At 44.4% G+C, this 17820-nt stretch overlaps 1 protein-coding gene across 3 annotated transcripts; it reads right to left on the bottom strand.

Moving 5' to 3' along the window:
- Window positions 1-13565: 13565 nt before the first annotated feature.
- On the bottom strand, window positions 13566-17334 carry RFESD (Rieske Fe-S domain containing). 3 transcript variants are annotated; one of them, XM_064640858.1, is made up of 5 exons: window positions 17079-17334; window positions 16551-16582; window positions 16086-16266; window positions 15957-15991; window positions 13566-15766 (listed from the first exon to the last, which is right to left on the bottom strand). In XM_064640858.1, the coding sequence occupies exons 1-5, from the start codon at window positions 17212-17214 to the stop codon at window positions 15473-15475; spliced, it is 678 nt and encodes a 225-aa protein (XP_064496928.1). In that variant the 5' UTR covers window positions 17215-17334; the 3' UTR covers window positions 13566-15472. The 3 variants fall into 3 exon arrangements, with proteins under 3 accessions (XP_064496928.1, XP_064496929.1, XP_064496930.1); XM_064640859.1 differs by lacking the exon at window positions 16551-16582 and having other exon boundaries at window positions 17079-17297; XM_064640860.1 differs by lacking the exons at window positions 16551-16582; window positions 17079-17334 and adding an exon at window positions 16904-17072.
- Between the last annotated feature and the right edge of the window lie 486 nt (window positions 17335-17820).

The following is a 17820-nucleotide window of genomic DNA, read 5'->3' as shown; positions in this document are numbered from 1 at the left end:
TCCCTGTTTCGGTTGGGCTTATCTGGAGCCGAGGCCTACAGTGACTGCCGTTATCTGCCACGCGTGAGGGGAGAGCCAAGGACCGTGTCTGGCCATCCTGCCTGTTCGAAGGGAAGTGGTGAGATTCTTGCTAGTTTGCCTTCGACTGGCTGTTTGACTTGTTCGGTCCTTGCCCCTTTTTGTCCTTCTCCTTTTTTTCCTCCCCCCCCCCCCCCCCCCCCCTTCCCCCCCTGGTGTGTGGTATTCCCCTTTCGTGTATCTGTCTTATATATAAATATACATATATATATATATACATATTTTTTGCTATAGCTTTGGCTGCTTGGTTTTTCTTCTTTTCCCTCTCTGGGAGGCGGGTCCTTGTTGTCAAGTTTCGGGGGACTTGGCAGGAAGCCAGCTCGAAACTTGTACAACATTTTTGGTGTCAGGAGTGGGATATTTTGGTTAAGTTTGGCTTGTTTTGATAAACATTTTCCAGGAAGACAGCTAAGCTCGGTGTTGTTTTGCAAGCCAATCTATTGTTTTGGGAACAGGTCTGGGAACACTGCCAGAGTCTGGGAAAACAGCCAAGGAAACTTTGTTTATATAAAACAAAAGTTTGTTTTGGGATCAAGAAGAAATAATAACAAAAAGCAATGGTTATTTCATTAATTTGTCTTATAATTCTAGCCGTCTTTACACCTGTGTTAGGCTACTCTATAGGGAGACGTCCAGACCTTGAGGATGGATGGAACGAATTGCTTCCATCCTTTAATTTTGACATCGGAGGTTTGGTAAAGGAGATCCCCATGGTTAAAATCGGCTCTAATTACTATATAAATCTTATTGCAACAGTACTGTCATTGATAAAGGTACTGGAAGTGCTCCTTAAACTTGGAAGAATGGGGTTCCGTTGCTCTCCCTCTTGTAGGAAAGATCACACCTCAAAGGGATTCGCTGGAACTTTGGAAAGGGCTGCAGACAGGCCAGTCCCCGGGTGGCATGGAGCTTGGGGAGATTTCGGTAGATTAGTAGGACGTGTGTCACCCCCCATTAATTGGGAGTTCACACCAGAACAAATGTTTGATTCTGGTGAGATGGCCCACTGTTTGGCAGAAGGGTGTTTTTCCTACAAAGATCCGAATATGCAATTCTCCGCTTTGTGCTGGGGCCTGGCTAATGCTTATCGAGCTGCCATAGACCACCTTCAGAGGGCTAAGGTCGACACAGAGACCCAAACCACGCCACTTGAAACCAGTGATGTCCCTATTAGGTCCACAGAAGTTGGGGTCCAAACACAACTTGAAGTCAATGACATTTCTACTAAGTCCACTAGAACCGGGACTCAAGCTAAGAACCGGAAGATCATCATTGCCCCTATAAAGAAGAAGAAGACGTGGGTAAGGGAGATCGAGGAACTTACGGACCCATCTCCGCAACCAGAACGCACAGAAGAAAGAGAAGAAGAAGAAGAAGGAACAGAGGATGTAGTGAACGAAGGAGCGGCAGCAATGGGAGAAGGAGCAACAGCAAGTGATGAAGGCGCGACTGCGAGAGAGGAAGAAGTGGTTGTGACTGAGGAAGGAGCGATTGGAAGAGAAGAAGCAGCTACCAGAGAGGAAGAAACGGCTACACGGGAAGGAGCACGTCCAAAAGAACTAGGGGCATGCCCAAAGGAATACAGAACAGCACCAAGAGAAAAGAAAGCAACAGCACAAATGGCCGGTGGTATATTGTCGCTTGATGATTTATATCCTGACTACAAATTCAGTGTTACAAAGGACGCAAAGAAGGAGCCAAAGCATCCCCCTCAATTGGAGGGGGAATTATCTCTACCCCTCCAGACCCAACCTTCTCTTGGAGGTGTGGATGATTGGAAGAAGCCCTTATCTTGGCACCCGAGAGACTACTCGCTACCTCCACCGGCTGGGTATCGTGAACGACGTAGAAGTCCATCTCCACGGCGTGAACGACGTAGAAGTCCATCTCCACGGCGTGAACGACGTAGAAGTCCATCTCCACGGCGTGAACGACGTAGAAGTTCATCTCCGCGGCGTGAACGACGTAGGAGTCCGTCCCCACGGTATGAACGGCGTAGAAGTCCATCTCCACGCCATGAACAACATAGAAGCTTATCCCCATGGCATGCCCAGTCTCCATCTCCACGTGAGAGATACAGGGAGGAGGCAGGAGCGGTTCCACGTAAGAGCGGAAGAGTAAAGAGGGAGGTAGAAAAGATTCTACGTGGGAGAGATGGACAAGAAATAATGCGAGAAAGCGAAATTATACAATCACTGACCACAAGAGAGCTTAGAGATTTACGGAGAGATTATATGCGCTTGCCTGGTGAACAAATCCTCGCCTGGCTGGTGCGATGCTGGGACAAGGGAGCTGATAGTCACATAATTGAAGGTGATGAAGCACGACAACTGGGATCCATTGCCCGAGACCCTAAGATAGAACAAGAAATGGGAAGGGAGAAAACGGCATCCAGTCTTTGGCTCCGAATTCTTCATGCTGTGAGGGCGAAATACCCGTTTAAGGAGTCCCTCAAGAGTTCTTCGAGAAGGTGGAGGACTGCGGAAGAAGGCATCCAATACCTGCGGGAATTGGCCATGCAGGAAATTGTCTACTCTGATCCAGAATATTATGACATCCAAGTTCCCGAGAATGTTCCTTGCACACAACCAATGTGGAAGAAGGTAATTCAAGGTGCCCCTAAACCATATAGGTATTGCTTGATAACCGCATATCATCCAAAGATGGATGAACCAAGTGTGGACACCATGTGTGCTTGGATGAGGAGCATAGAGGAAAATCTGGAAGACCCCTTCGACCCTCTATACCGACACCCCTATGATAGGGAAAGAATGGAGAGAGATTATGAATATTCCAGATATGAGGACGACCTTAGAGAAAGAGAGGACAGAAGGTATAGAGATTACCAGGAAAGGCCAATGGGAAGATCATGGCGGGACCGACAAAGACGACCTCGGCCTAGACCTCGATCCTGGTCTCGATCTCGCTCACGGTCCCTGTCATTCACAAGTCAAAGGAAAGAGAACTCTAAGCGTTGGCCACGTAACCAACTATGGGCATACCTTCGTAGTAAAGGAGAAAACATGAAGAAGTGGGATGGTGAACCCACTTTTAAGCTTGAAGCTAGAGTGAGGGAGCTGAAGCGAAAGAAGACTGACAAGAAAGTTGTCTATGTAGTAGACGGAGATTTCTTAGAAAAGAAACTGCGATCGCCGAAACATGAGAAGATGGAGGTCCGCTTCGACAACGGTAAAAAGTCTAAGAAGTCAAAGTCAAACTCTGACGACGAATGCTCTGATCAAGACCAGTAGAGGGGCCCTGCCTTCTGCCAGGAGAAGGAGAGGGACCAAGAAGATAACCGAGTTTACTGGGCTGTGTGGGTTCGATGGCCTGGCACATCGGATCCTCAGAGATACCAGGCCTTGATAGATACTGGAGCCCAGTGTACTGTAATGCCTTCGGAGTATAAGAGTACCGAGACTGTTACTATTTCTGGAGTGACCGGAGGGTCTCAAGAATTGTCAGTGGTAGAGGCAGACATGAGTTTGACGGGAGACCAATGGGAAAAGCGTCCCATTGTGACGGGGCCAGAAGCCCCTAGCATCCTTGGTATGGACTACTTAAGGAGAGGATACTTCAAGGACCCGAAAGGGTACCGGTGGGCTTTTGGTATAGCCTCGGTGATTGAAGAGGAGTCCAAGCAATTGTCTGCCCTTCCTGGCCTCTCAGAAGACCCTTCCATTGTAGGATTACTGCAAGTTAAAGATCAAGAAGTGCCAATAGCCACAACAACTGTGCACAGACGACAGTATCGGACAAACCGAGATGCTGTGATCCCTATCCACAAAATGATCCGGAAGTTGGAGAGCCAAGGGGTGGTCAGCAGAACCCATTCACCCTTCAACAGCCCCATCTGGCCTGTGCGTAAATCCGATGGAGAGTGGAGACTGACTGTGGACTATCGTGGCTTAAATGAAGTTACGCCACCGTTGAGTGCTGCCGTGCCAGATATGTTGGAGCTCCAATACGAGTTGGAGTCCAAGACAGCAAAGTGGTACGCCACCATCGACATAGCCAACGCGTTTTTCTCCATTCCCTTAGCGGCAGAGTGCAGGCCACAGTTTGCTTTCACCTGGAGGGGCATTCAATACACCTGGAATCGACTGCCCCAGGGGTGGAAACACAGTCCAACCATCTGCCATGGACTGATCCAGGCCACACTAGAGAAGGGTAAGGCTCCCGAACACATCCAGTACATCGATGACATCATTGTATGGGGGGATACAGCAGAAGAAGTTTTCAAAAAAGGACAGACGATCATCCAGATTCTCCTCGAGGCCGGTTTCGCTATCAAGAAGAGCAAAGTCAAGGGACCTGCCCGAGAGATCCAATTCCTAGGGGTGAAATGGCAAGATGGACGACGCCAGATACCAACAGACATAATCAACAAGATTGTAGCAATGGCTCCCCCCACAAACAAGAAAGAAACCCAAGCTTTTCTGGGAGCAATAGGTTTCTGGAGGATGCATATCCCAGAATACAGTCAGATTGTGAGCCCTCTTTACTTTGTGACCCGTAAAAAGAACAACTTCCAGTGGGGTCCTGAGCAACAACAAGCTTTCAGGCAGATCAAGCAAGAAATTGCACATGCCGTGGCTCTTGGACCAGTTAGAACGGGACCAGATGTAAAGAATGTACTCTACTCTGCAGCTGGAGATAAAGGTCCCTCCTGGAGCCTCTGGCAAAAGGTGCCTGGCGAGACACGAGGGCGACCACTGGGTTTCTGGAGCCGAAGCTACAGAGGTTCTGAGGCTAATTACACCCCTGTGGAAAAGGAAATCTTAGCGGCGTATGAAGGTATACGAGCAGCTACAGAGGTAATTGGTACTGAAGCACAGCTCTTCCTGGCACCCCGATTACCAGTCTTGAGCTGGATGTTCAAAGGGAAGGTACCCCCTACGCATCATGCCACTGATGCCACATGGAGCAAGTGGATAGCCTTGATTACGCAGCGTGTACGATTGGGAAGCTCAAATCGCCCTGGAATTCTGGAGGTTATCACAAATTGGCCTGAAGGTGGGAACTTCAGTCTGGCAGAAGAAGAAGAAGAGCCAGTGAGCCGAGCTGAAGAAGCTCCGCCATTTGATCAGCTGCCAGATGAAGAAAGGTGTTATGCCCTTTTCACTGATGGTTCTTGCCGTATTGTAGGAAGGAACCGGAAGTGGAAAGCAGCCGTTTGGAGTCCCACCCGACGAGTGGTAGAAGCTACTGAGGGTCAAGGCGGGTCGAGTCAATTTGCAGAGCTCAAAGCCGTCCAATTGGCCCTGGACATCGCCGAACGAGAAGGATGGCCGAGACTCTACCTCTACACAGACTCGTGGATGATAGCCAATGCTCTATGGGGATGGTTAGACCGATGGAAGAAGATGAACTGGAGGCGTGGAGGAAAACCCATCTGGGCTGCTGACTTGTGGCAGGACATCGCTGCCAGAGCGAAGAGTCTGAATGTGAGAGTCCACCATGTAGATGCCCATGTGTCCAAGAAGCAAGCTAATGAAGAACATAATAACAACAGAGAAGCGGACCGAGCTGCACAGATAGGGGTGTCACAAGTAGACCTAGACTGGCAGCAGAAGGGAGAGCTGTTTCTGGCTCGATGGGCCCATGATGCTTCCGGTCATCAAGGCCGAGATGCCACTCACAGATGGGCACGAGACCGAGGGGTGGATTTAACCATGGATATCATTTCTGAAGTTATCCATGATTGCGAGACCTGTGCCGCTATTAAGCAGGCGAAAAGACTGAAGCCCCTGTGGTATGGTGGACGTTGGGAGAAGTATAAGTATGGAGAGGCCTGGCAGATTGATTACATCACATTGCCACAGACCCACCAAGGTAAACGCTATGTGCTTACCATGGTGGAAGCAACCACCGGATGGTTAGAAACATATTCGGTACCGCATGCAACAGCCCGAAACACCATCCTAGGCCTTGAGAAGCAGGTCCTGTGGAGACATGGCACTCCAGAGCGAATTGAGTCAGACAACGGGACTCATTTCAAAAACAGTCTAGTGGCCACTTGGGCACAGGAGCATGGTATTGAATGGGTATATCACATTCCATATCATGCACCTGCTGCAGGAAAAGTAGAAAGGTGTAATGGACTGTTGAAGACGACTCTAAAGGCACTAGGTGGGGGAACTTACAAAAATTGGGACAAGAATTTAGCCAAGGCCACCTGGCTAGTCAACACCCGAGGCTCTGTCAACCGAGCTGGTCCTGCCCAAGCAGAGTCCCTCCACACTGTAGATGGAGACAAAGTTCCAGCGATCCATCTAAAAGGTATGTTAGGTAAGGCCGTTTGGATCACTCCTCCCTCAGGCCAAGACAAACCCATTCGTGGGATTGTCTTTGCTCAAGGGCCTGGATATACTTGGTGGGTTATGAGGAAGGATGGAGAGGTCCAATGTGTGCCTCAAGGAAACCTAAGCCTGGGAAAAAACTAATTCTGTGCCTTGAGTTGTATTTTACAGGAGACCAGACACCAGACGGAAAAAAAAAAAAAGAGAGACCCAAACAAAGCTGATACGAGAATCTAAGGATGGCCGATGATGACACAGCCCAAACCAATGAGCCAGCCCTAAACCGGAACTGTGATTATGACGAAAGGGCCAAGAACACAAATCGAGTTGCTGGTGGTGCTGATCTTCAATGACAGACGACAACCTTCGAGAAAAAATAAACATGGACTATATATATATATGTGTATATGTACGGGATAGAGACAAACACAATATACAGGTGTTACGTAAAGAAATAGTATGGAATAAGGGGTGGAGAATGTGATGGTTTCAGTCTAGGCCTTCCTGGAAACCAGCTTGTAACCAGGAAGGAACTAGGAAGGTGACCAAGGAAGTATTCCATGCTATTCCTTTACGTAACCCAGGGTATAAATAAGGCATTGATAAGAGAGTTCGCCCTCTTTCCTCTCCGGCGAGGTTCGAGAACGGTGGGTCCCTGTTTCGGTTGGGCTTATCTGGAGCCGAGGCCTACAGTGACTGCCGTTATCTGCCACGCGTGAGGGGAGAGCCAAGGACCGTGTCTGGCCATCCTGCCTGTTCGAAGGGAAGTGGTGAGATTCTTGCTAGTTTGCCTTCGACTGGCTGTTTGACTTGTTCGGTCCTTGCCCCTTTTTGTCCTTCTCCTTTTTTTCCTCCCCCCCCCCCCCCCCCCCCCTTCCCCCCCTGGTGTGTGGTATTCCCCTTTCGTGTATCTGTCTTATATATAAATATACATATATATATATATACATATTTTTTGCTATAGCTTTGGCTGCTTGGTTTTTCTTCTTTTCCCTCTCTGGGAGGCGGGTCCTTGTTGTCAAGTTTCGGGGGACTTGGCAGGAAGCCAGCTCGAAACTTGTACACCATCCAAAGCCCTTCACCAATTGGCTTCTTGACATTGAGGTTTCTGGTATCCTAAGCCTCAGATTGTGACAACCCTCTGGTTCCTCTTTGCACCTGTTACTGGGCTGATGTTACAGGCGACTCCTCAGCTGATGGACAGGAGAGGCCAACCATCTCCTCCCCTAAGATGTCAACATGGTTTTCAACCATAAATTCCACCAGCACCTTCACCTGCACAAATCAAAGCCTTGATCTCAACCCAAGTGCCTAAGAAGGTGTGAAGCAGCCTCCTGCACAGAAGGCTGTGGTGTGGGGCTGGTCTTTCAGGCAGTTCTTGGATAGCGGGGGCTATCAGGGACTTTTGAACACCCAGGCTCTGATGGGCCAGGAAAGCCACAGCTGGCTCCTTCAGACAGCATTACCTTCTCTGTCAACTCCGTCATGGCCTGCAACAGGAGGCCTCCTACTGCTGGCTGGGGTCAGCAGGTCTGGCCCCATGTAGATGGCCAGGTTGCTGCAGGTCACTCTGCTGGTGGCTGCATTGTGGCCAATGATCTGGAGAAGGGCCAGCAGTCACTTGAGAAGGAGGAGATTGGCCAGAGGCCACTTCTCAGCCACCCAGAGGAACACAGGGTCAATAAAGCAGAAGTTGCCCATGGTTACCTTGAAGCAGGCACAAGGCAGTAGGGAAGCAGCAGCTGCGTTGCCCCACTGATTTCCAGGTGCTACAATACCCCTAAATTGTAAGGCTTCTGTTTGTCTGTTGGAACCTGAATTATCAGACTGTGAAAAGGATGAACATCTGAATGAAGACATGATCTCACAGCTACCTCATTTGTGATTCATGAAGCGCCACAACCTGGCAGCTACAGCTTTATTTACAGAGATAGTTTGTCTAATATGCATATATATGCATAACCACATACCATAGCTCCTCATAATCCTAATTAAAATAAGCTTGTGACTAGGCCCTGTTCCCAGGTACCACAAAGTATCATGCCAAGATCCCATCTTGGCAGTAAGCATCATGCATGCCCCACACTCAACAGAACAGGATAGAGCTGCAGTCAGCTCAGACATGCAGGCTGTCAAGTGCTGCTGGGATAGAAAAGATCTTGCATAAAGTGAGGGTGTCTTGTTTTGGAAACTCAGTTCCTCCCCTTTGAAATAAAGACCTGAAGTCTGCTGGCTGTCGAGCACCTTGCCCTGCCTGCATTGTTCCATTTCGCTGGCTGAAAGGAAACTTGAAGATGAAAGACCTTGACAACTGTTTTCTTAGAAGTATTCATTCTCCATTAATGCTTATGTTGCTCCTGAGGTATACAGATGACGGTTCACAAGCCTGTTTAATGCTAAACACTAAGAGTTCGTCAATGTTAAATTGCACTTTTTATGTCACCTGGAAGAATTCTGTCTAAATAAACTGATATTCTCACTGTCACTCTTTCCACCTGCAGCTCCTACAGAGTGGGACTTGGAAGGGTGTGGCAGCAATGAAAGACAGTCTTTGATGGGCAATGTGGTTTGTCCTAAGACTGGAACAGCAGGTAGGAGTTGCAGGAGGAACTGCCTATGTGCTCGCATAATTAATAGATTCCAGAGATGGGTGAGCAGAGATGTTTGATTTTGGTGCACATTGGCCTTGCAAAAGGATAGAAAATGTTGCTGGAGACTGGGCCAACTAGTCTCCTGGGACTGGAGAATGGAACACCCCCACTACTCCCACCCTAACTCCCCCCCCTGCTGGGAATGTCTGCAGGGTGCATCAAGCATGAAGACTGTGGAACACTCACTTATGTACAGAATACAGATATAAAACCCTAAAGTAGATCCACAGATGCTTTGTTTCTTCATTATTGTGCTTTCCGCAAGGCTGAAGACTGTAAATCTGTACATTTGCAGCTGAGGCTGTTGATATTATAATCTTTTAGACATAGGTTATCGACTAAGTCTGAGCCAAAGTCAACTGAACTGCACCTGCTTCAGGGTGAGCTCAGCAGAGGCAGGTACAGGGAGGGCTTGGGAGCTTTCTGACAAGCTCCCTTATAAAGGTAAGAAAAGGGTAAATATGTCACTGCTTCAGTAATGGAAGAGCCCATCACCACTGTTAGAGAGCAGAACTGCTGCCCTGAGCAAGGGACAGCCACTATGAGCTTCATCGCTTATCTGACACCTCAGGAAGGGGGTTTAGAACAGCTCTCTTTTTGTACCATTTGAACTTAAAAAGACAAAAAATCTGATTTATTTTCTTTAGCCCAAGGGAACTTTTGGGTTCCTTCTTGTTTCCGTTTTGCAATGGGGAGATATAGGAAGAGTGTTTGGGTAAATGCCAAAACCACATTTAGTATATCTTTTTGTTTCATTTGCAGCATTTGCACTTTTTTTTATAATAGACAAATACTAACCTATACCAAAACAAGGGAACATTTCAAGTGTTTGTTTCTGCTTCATTTCACAGCTATGAAGCACTGATAATATTAGTCACCAAGGAACTGATTGGTAAAATTTGAAAATGCAGTCTGGATGAGGCAATATTATTGATTTACTCTATTGATTTACTCTAGCATATTTTACTGCTATGAATGTTCTTGGAAAAAGTACTCCCAATCTGCACAGAAAAGAAAAATTTTGTAAAAGATGTCCATAGAAATGAACAGATAATTACTGTTAAAGCTTGCATTGTCCAAATTACAGAAGAAAAGCCCATTGGGATAAGAGATCAAGGCAGAAGTAGCACATTTTTATGTTTTGTTTCTATAGTTAAAAGTTAATCAGTTATCAGCTATTAAAAAAAAAAAAAAAACAGCTGAGAAAATAACCAGGAGTGCAACATCACATAAAATCATAAAATCACAAAATCACAGAATAGTTTGGGTTGGAAGGGACTTTAAAGATCATCTTGTTCCAGCCTCCCTGTCATGGGCAGGGATGTCACCCACTAGAGCAGGTTGCACAAAGCTCCATCCAACCTAGCCTCAAACACTTCCAGGCATGGGTCTTCCACAACTTCTCTGGACAGCCTGTGCGAATGCCTCACCACCCTCACAATAAAGTATTTCTTCCTAATGCCTAATCTAAATCTGCCCTCTTTCAGTTTAAAGCCATTGCCCCTTGTTCTCACCCGACACAGATGCAGATCTTGCACATTAATTTAGTTAACATCAAGTCTTTGTTCTGCTTAGCACAAAAACAAATGGATAATGAAAACTGGTGTGAACACCTGCATCTACAAATTGATGTAGGGTATTCTTTTAGTGCTGAGTCTCATGAAAAATACCATGAGCGCTACAAGGTGACACAGCCTCTTGGGAGGTGCTGCTGATCCCGAACACCTGTTGCTCTTCAAATGCAAATGGTAGTGCTGGTCTCTTGGCTGCTGAGCCAGTACCAGGTGCTAGGAACACTCAAGGCCATATAATGAATATAGGGGGAGGACATCACTTCACTGCTCTTTTGTGCTTTCGTGTGCCAAAATGCAGCTACAGAATTATTCAATTTTTTCCTGGAGCAATCTGTGTCAATTAAACATGTGGGTTTGTTTTTTGTTTGGTTGGTCTTTTTCTTTATCTCTTTTTTTTTTTTTTTTGGGAGGGGGGGATCTTTAGCACACACTGTAATAAAAAAATATAATTTTTCCTTGAATGTGAATCTTGGATGTTAATTGAAATCAAGGCAGGACATTTGCGAGCAGAAGTGAAATCTCCTATTAGACAACTCACATATATACATTTAAAAAAAAACATGTAAAAGGCTTCAGGTGCTACAGTCCTACTTCAGTGTGAGTAAAAGCTTTACTAGTTTTTCCACTAGATGGGTTAATAAAGGGACATCACTGTTGCCTCTAATCTCTGTGTTATCTGGGTGCTTAGTCAACCACAACCTCAGCCAAAATTGAAGAGTTAAATTAACTATAACTTCTGTTGTTGTTGTTGTTTTAATAAGATAGAACAGATTTTATTTTCATGTAGGATAATTATTTCTGGAGTAGTTTTTCCATCATAAGCCTTATATTTCTAACTACTATGGTTTGCAACAATAAACCATACTTCTCAAACATCTATTTCAGGAGAACAATCCCACTATTCAAGCATCACAACCACTGCTTGTCAGAGAACTCTGTTCACCTCATGGAGGAAGAGTCATGAATATACTAATTAGGATATCTGCACAGATTTTCCAGTTTGTGTTCCTACAGGCAAAACTGTCACTTTCACTTTTAGTCTAGTTCAGTAATTTATAGATGTCAGAGGCTGCAAACCGTGCTTAATTCTTCATTCAATTAAAAAATTCCACTTAATGACATCTGTAGCTTTGCATGAGTAACTGCCACATCAAAACCAGCGTTTGCTGGATAGAGTTTGAAGAACTGACCGAACTTATCACACCCTCTTAAGCCTCACAGACTCCTCCTGCATCCTTCAGCATGATGGTGATTCAACAGAAAACCACTGCATTCCAGTATTAAGCATGACATTAGGAAACGGCACAAAGCTGCTGAAAGGGGCTTCAACAGTGAAAGGTTGTTTTTTAAATTGTTTTCCTACTGACTGGATATTTTTCTCTGCCTGTGATCTGTTACCCTGCAAAGACTGCTCTCCCAAATGTATGTGCTCGATAAGGGGGGAAAGCAGCTTATTGAGCCTGAACGTCTTGCAGAATCATCATGAAAATTTTCATTCCAAAGCACGAAATACATTTCTCTGCTCTTTGCCAGGCCAGTTAATGATGGGAAAACAGATGGTGTTTGCTCTATTGTCAAATTAAGCATAATCCCCCCCCCCCCCCCCCCCCCCCAGGCAACCAAACACTCCTCGTGAACGATTTGGTTGATCACTGTCATTAACACATCTCTTCAGGAAGTGGCAATTATCCATCCAGTGACTCAGTGTTTTCTTGCGCACAGCTACTCGTTCCTGCTGTCTGTTCGTTGTCCCTCAAATGCCACCTCAATCTCACTGATTTAACCGCTCCTCGTCTCCCTCCTTGTCCCGCTGCTGGTCTCTAACTGCAAATAGCCACATCCCAGCCTTCCTCCATCCCCTCCAGGGGTTCCCTGGACGGCTCCCTGTTCCCCACTCTTCTTCAGTCTCCTTGCTCCCAAACTACATTTTTCTGTCCTTCCTGGTTTTCCCCATTGAAGTATCCTTCCCTTGTGAGAATCAGCACCTCCTCTCCTGTCCAGACTCCTCACTCGTCATCCAGCTTTGGCACCTGCCCTTCCACCACATCTGAGATTCCCCTGCATTCCCCCTCCATCCCTCATGACCAATCTCCTGACTGACTCCCTTTCCGGATAATCCTCTAATTTTCCACATCTTCATGCGATATTATCAATATAACTCCAGACTTAGAAAGGGCTGGAGGGACAAGAAGTTCAGAGTGTCCAACTCTGGGACATTAAATGTTTACAGTATTTTCAAATTAGGTGCATATTCTAGCACTTTGAAGCTCAATGTGTTTTTCAAAGGCTTCTTAACATGCTTGCAGACATTGTTCTTTGCTGTAAAAAAAAAAAAACAAACAAAAAAAAAATAAAAAAAGAAAAAAGAAGGAAGAAGAAGAAAAATAAAATAAAATAAAATTAAAAAATAACAGCCCACCAACCCTCCCTTCTTTGTTCACAGCTGCCTGAGTTAATAATTCTCTGTTTCTTCTGTGATTATCCACAAGAAAATTGAGGGGAAAGCAAACTAACTGACAAACTTTATATTTTAAATTAATTCAATCTTCCAGGGAATAAAACCACCTTAAAAGCTTGCAGATAGTTATTATGCCTGAGAAGTACTGAAGAAAAAGGACTTATCTACACCTGAACAGGCAGTTTCACTTATTCCATATGATTGAGAGTAAGCATATGATTAAACACTTTGCTGAATTTTAGGCACTAAATGCAACTCTGCAAAAACCTGAGCACTCTTCCACTAATATGAACATGTTTGTGAAGCTTTCAAATGAAACTTCCTATTACTAGCATTCTTCTAAATGTCATGCAGGCAGTATCATATTGTTCATAGTTGGTGCTTTCTTAAACTGAACTGCATCTTTATTGATGTAAACAGTCTACTTTTATGAATGTACTACTTCAAAAGAAATCAATAAAAATACTATCTCAGCAATTGCATGAGTCAATACAGGTATATCTGCAGATCTTGCAAATATTTTCCTTTTAATGATCCATGTCTTTCACTTGGACACGACATCTGTCGTCAAGTTTCACCACAGGTGCAGGTAGTTGGGTGAGAAGAGAGGGAAGGGAAACAATTGTCCATCCCCCTTGGCACCACCCAAGCCTCTTGGGGTATCAGTGGGGGATCAGCAGGTATCAGCTGCCCACCTGCTCCACCTTCCTGCCATCTACCCTGTGGCTGCAAGAGGAGTTTACTTAAAAAAACCCAACAAATCACAGAACTGGTCAGTACATAACAGCATTTTCTAGTAGATGTGATTCATCTAAGAGAAGGCAGGCACTGGCTGCCTGAGTGGTCAGCCAGGAAGAGGAGGAAAGAGAAAACATTTCTGTGCTGTAGTTCTCATAAAACACAAAACTGAAATAGGTCAGCTAAACAGCACTTTCACAGTGCCACTTCTCTCTGTTGACCACAAAAACAATGTCAGGAGGCATGATCAAAGGTGGTTATCACAGTTTAGATGTGGTAAAATAAATTGATTGTGTGCTTTGCTTTTTTCATTGTGATCAATGGGGCACAGATATTTTCCTCTGAAACGTCCCTCTGCCTCACTACTTTTAAATACATTTGTATGAACAATAGCGTTGACACAGACCTAGTTCCCCGTGACATACATTAAAAGCAAGACAACCTACTGCATGCACAAGAGAAACTTACAGAAGAAGAAGAGGCATTTCAAACTGAACTTGATTATGAATGAAATTTGCAAAAAGCCAACAACAACAAAAAAAAAACATGCTGAAGAATTGCAGCCATGCAAGATGCATTTAAGAGACATGTAGATGTGGCACCTGGGGACAGGGTTTAGTGGTGGGCTAGGCAGTGCTGGGTTAATGGTTGGACTTGATGGTCTTGGAGGTCTTTTCTAGATTCAATGATTCAATGATGCTCAGTGTTCACAGAGTAGCTCTGCACTCTGGACCCCACAGTCTGGGCAGAAAACCCCACCATGTCCTGGAAAGCAGTACAGCTCAGAGAGAAACTTCCTTGGAGGCGGTTTTTGGGGCAGGTATGATGTTATACAGTGACTACACATAGGAAAACACAAGTTTTGGCTCTAAACAGAAAGCACATATTTTCAAATAAATGTATAAAAATATATTTACAATAAATGAAAACAAGCAAATGAGGGCCACTACATCACATACTATACCCAACAACTTCCTCTTTAACCAACAGAAGCAGGAAGAACAAGTTATACGTAACAATTTCTTGTCACATTATTTGATGATGTGATTGTCACATTATATGATAATTTGAACAAGAGGAGTTCAGTGAGGAGAAGGAAAATAAATACCTCTATAGATTCACAGTAGTAATGCACAAACAGGCATAAAAAAGCTCACTAAAAAATGGTGAAGTGTTGTACTTCCATTTGTGGCACTTAAGAAGCACTTAGAGATCAGTTAAATACCAAAAAATTAAAAATTTCCATTTCATTCATACTGAAGGCATTATAAGTAGAAACTGTTAAGTATATAAACATAACCTTTACACCTGACTATTTACCTTTAGCTTTGTAATAAGTTTTATAAGCCGTAACATACTATATCCCCTCTTAAAATTTAAAAAAATTCTAGCAAAATAGGGCTTCTAAAATTTCAAATATTATAAGGCACTCTACTGTAAATAAGACTTTCTGAAATGCAAAAAAAAAAAAAGTCCTTGGCAGAAGATCAGTCACATTTCTGGCAATGCAGGGCTTCTTATCCTACTCAATTCTACGTGTTTCAATCCTTTAACATAACATTAACAATAGAATTTAATCTGGAGATGATCTTCGTGGCACAGTGCATTTTTATTTCATGACACTGGTTTTTCATTGGTGCATTCCCCAGGATTCTGCTTTCTGGCCATGACCTACTCTGCTGCTTCTGAGTGGTTTTGTTTTCCCATAGCTAACTCACCACCATTTTTGTACTTTTCAGCAAAATAGTCAGAGTCAAAGCTCACAGACAAATCTGGAGGACACACATAAACGCTTCCATTGTCTATTGTGAGCTTATGAATCCTTTGTTTGACTCCTTTTGATTGCCACTGTGGTGTTGGTGATGGCTCCAGAGGGTTTATTCCTTCATATAATCCTTCTCCTGTTTCCAAGGTAATTTTAAACTTATGCCAAGGACAAACAATACATGCTTGGCCATTGATATCCTGCAGAAAGAAGAAGAAAAGATAGCAAGTCATCTTCTAGGATGAAAGATATGTTTGATGATTTGGCTGTATGGCTGTCTGCTGTTATATAACCAGTTTTTTCAATGGTATGCTCAGATAAAAGTACTAGAAAAAAATGCATTAGAGTTTTCACATGACTCTATGCATTATTTTTATTTTGTTTACATACCTCTATTTCTCCACGACACAAAGGGCCTCCTTCGTCTGAAACATGGCAGAATACCATAATTATTTATGTAGCAAACATATTTTATGCTTAATTGTTGCAACATTGAGATCATATGTGCAAGTATCTTACGGTAGCAGCGAGAGTCCAGAGCGTGAAATTTCCCCTCATGGTAGAAAACAACAATTTCTCTGCCATTGATTTTGGCTGTTGTTCTTCCAGACTTCTTTATGTCCTCTTCTTTGCCAATAAATATAAGACCATCTGGCCTCATTTCAGCTGCTCCTCTGCTTGAGCTGTGCAAATCTACATCCTTAAAACACAGAAACACACACACAAATAAATGAAAAAGCCACTTATAAAGCAGGTCACATTTGGATTTCTCTGGTACAGAGGATGTCCCAGAGAAAACCCTGATGCATGAGGTGAAAGGAGAAATTTTGGTGAAAGACTATCAACATACAGACAAAGAAAAGCACAGGAGTTTAGTGATAATGTTCAGTCCACATGTTCACTAACAGAATACGGACAAGGAAAACCAGCTGTTGCAAACCTGATACCTGAGGCAAGATAAATTCTCAATCACTATTCACTTACTCTGCACTTTAACCACCTTCTCCCCTCAAAACCTATATGCAAACAAAGATGGTAAATGTAACATACTATATAATTTATTTATGCAATGAGTAACATTCACATGTAAATCCAATATTCTTTAAATAACAATATGGCTAGAAAGATAAAGTGATGTAAGTTGATAAAAAAATTATTCTGCAAAAGAGAAAAAGCTTTGTTTATTGAGCTGTATTCAACTTGACCTTTCTAACAAATGTGCCTGCCTTTCCCTTCCTCCTCTTATGTATTTCAAACATCTAACAGACTCTCCCTCTCCCAACAGATTATATAAGCAGCTTTATCACAAAAACTGCCTTCCCATTAAATTTACTTACAATTAGCTACTGTGTTCCAGTTCCCTTCAAATTCCCAGTACAACTATGCTACTCTCACTTCCTCAGAAAAATCAGTTTAAAACAGGTCTTTATAAACACAGAGTCCAAAGGGAAACTGCAGGTGGAAGAGCCTCTGGCTGCAGGGTATGTAGAGCCACTGAAAGCCGCACTGTACCTTTGCTCCACACCAGATGGCAATGGATATGAGAAAGCAGATGAAGAAATGGATGCTGAGGATGATGAGGTCCAGCATTGCCTCTCTTCACGTTGTCTATCTGCCAGGCCTTGTTGGTATCTGTCATGACGTGCATCGCAGCGCCTCTTTATGTGCAAATGGGAGGCAGTGGGGCCGGCCTCTGTAGCACCCTATGGCAGGATGTATGGAGGCTCAGCACGTCAGAACCCAGCTCTGCTAGGGCTGATAAGAAGCTGGGACATGCTGGGGCTGGCCTGATAACAGAAGAGGAGAGCTTCACATTCCTCCTTCTGCTGTCCTCACCGTGAGCCCACATGAATGCTGCCTTCTCCCAAAACCCTGCTCAGTCACAGGTATGTGACATGTGTCCTCAGGATCAGCAACTGCATATTTCCATGTTTCACTGCACTGGGAAGAGTGGTTTAAGTGACAATGTGACATTTCCAAGGCGAGTTGTTAACTGATCAGCACGTGATCAACTGTATAGACTGGCCAACTCTGCTTTCCAGTTCAAGGAACTTCCACCCAGTTTTACCCAGAAAGTGAAACGTCACTATCAGACTCACAGGACAAACCAATAAGGCACTGACACTTATTTTCTTCGAGAGATAAGCATAGCTTGTAGTGAATTAACCATAAGAACCAGAGTAGGAAATCCCCAATTTTTGCTATCACTGTTTGGCTGACTCTGCCTATAAGCTTTCCAAATTGGCCAAAATAC

Source organism: Pseudopipra pipra, chromosome Z (genome assembly GCF_036250125.1).
Source record: "Pseudopipra pipra isolate bDixPip1 chromosome Z, bDixPip1.hap1, whole genome shotgun sequence".
NCBI lineage: Eukaryota > Metazoa > Chordata > Aves > Passeriformes > Pipridae > Pseudopipra > Pseudopipra pipra.
The sequence above is the reverse complement of the archived record's forward strand: the minus strand, read 5'-3'. Positions and strand labels throughout refer to the sequence as shown.

Coding starts and splice junctions, on each gene's coding strand:
- RFESD (XM_064640858.1), bottom strand. CDS start 17,214: ATGCACGTCATGACAGATACCAACAAGGCCTGGCAGATAGACAACGTG. Junction 16,583..17,078: donor CCATCTGGTGTGGAGCAAAG/GTACAGTGCGGC, acceptor GTTTGCATATAG/GTTTTGAGGGGAGAAGGTGG. Junction 15,992..16,085: donor TCTGGACTCTCGCTGCTACC/GTAAGATACTTG, acceptor GCCATGTTTCAG/ACGAAGGAGGCCCTTTGTGT.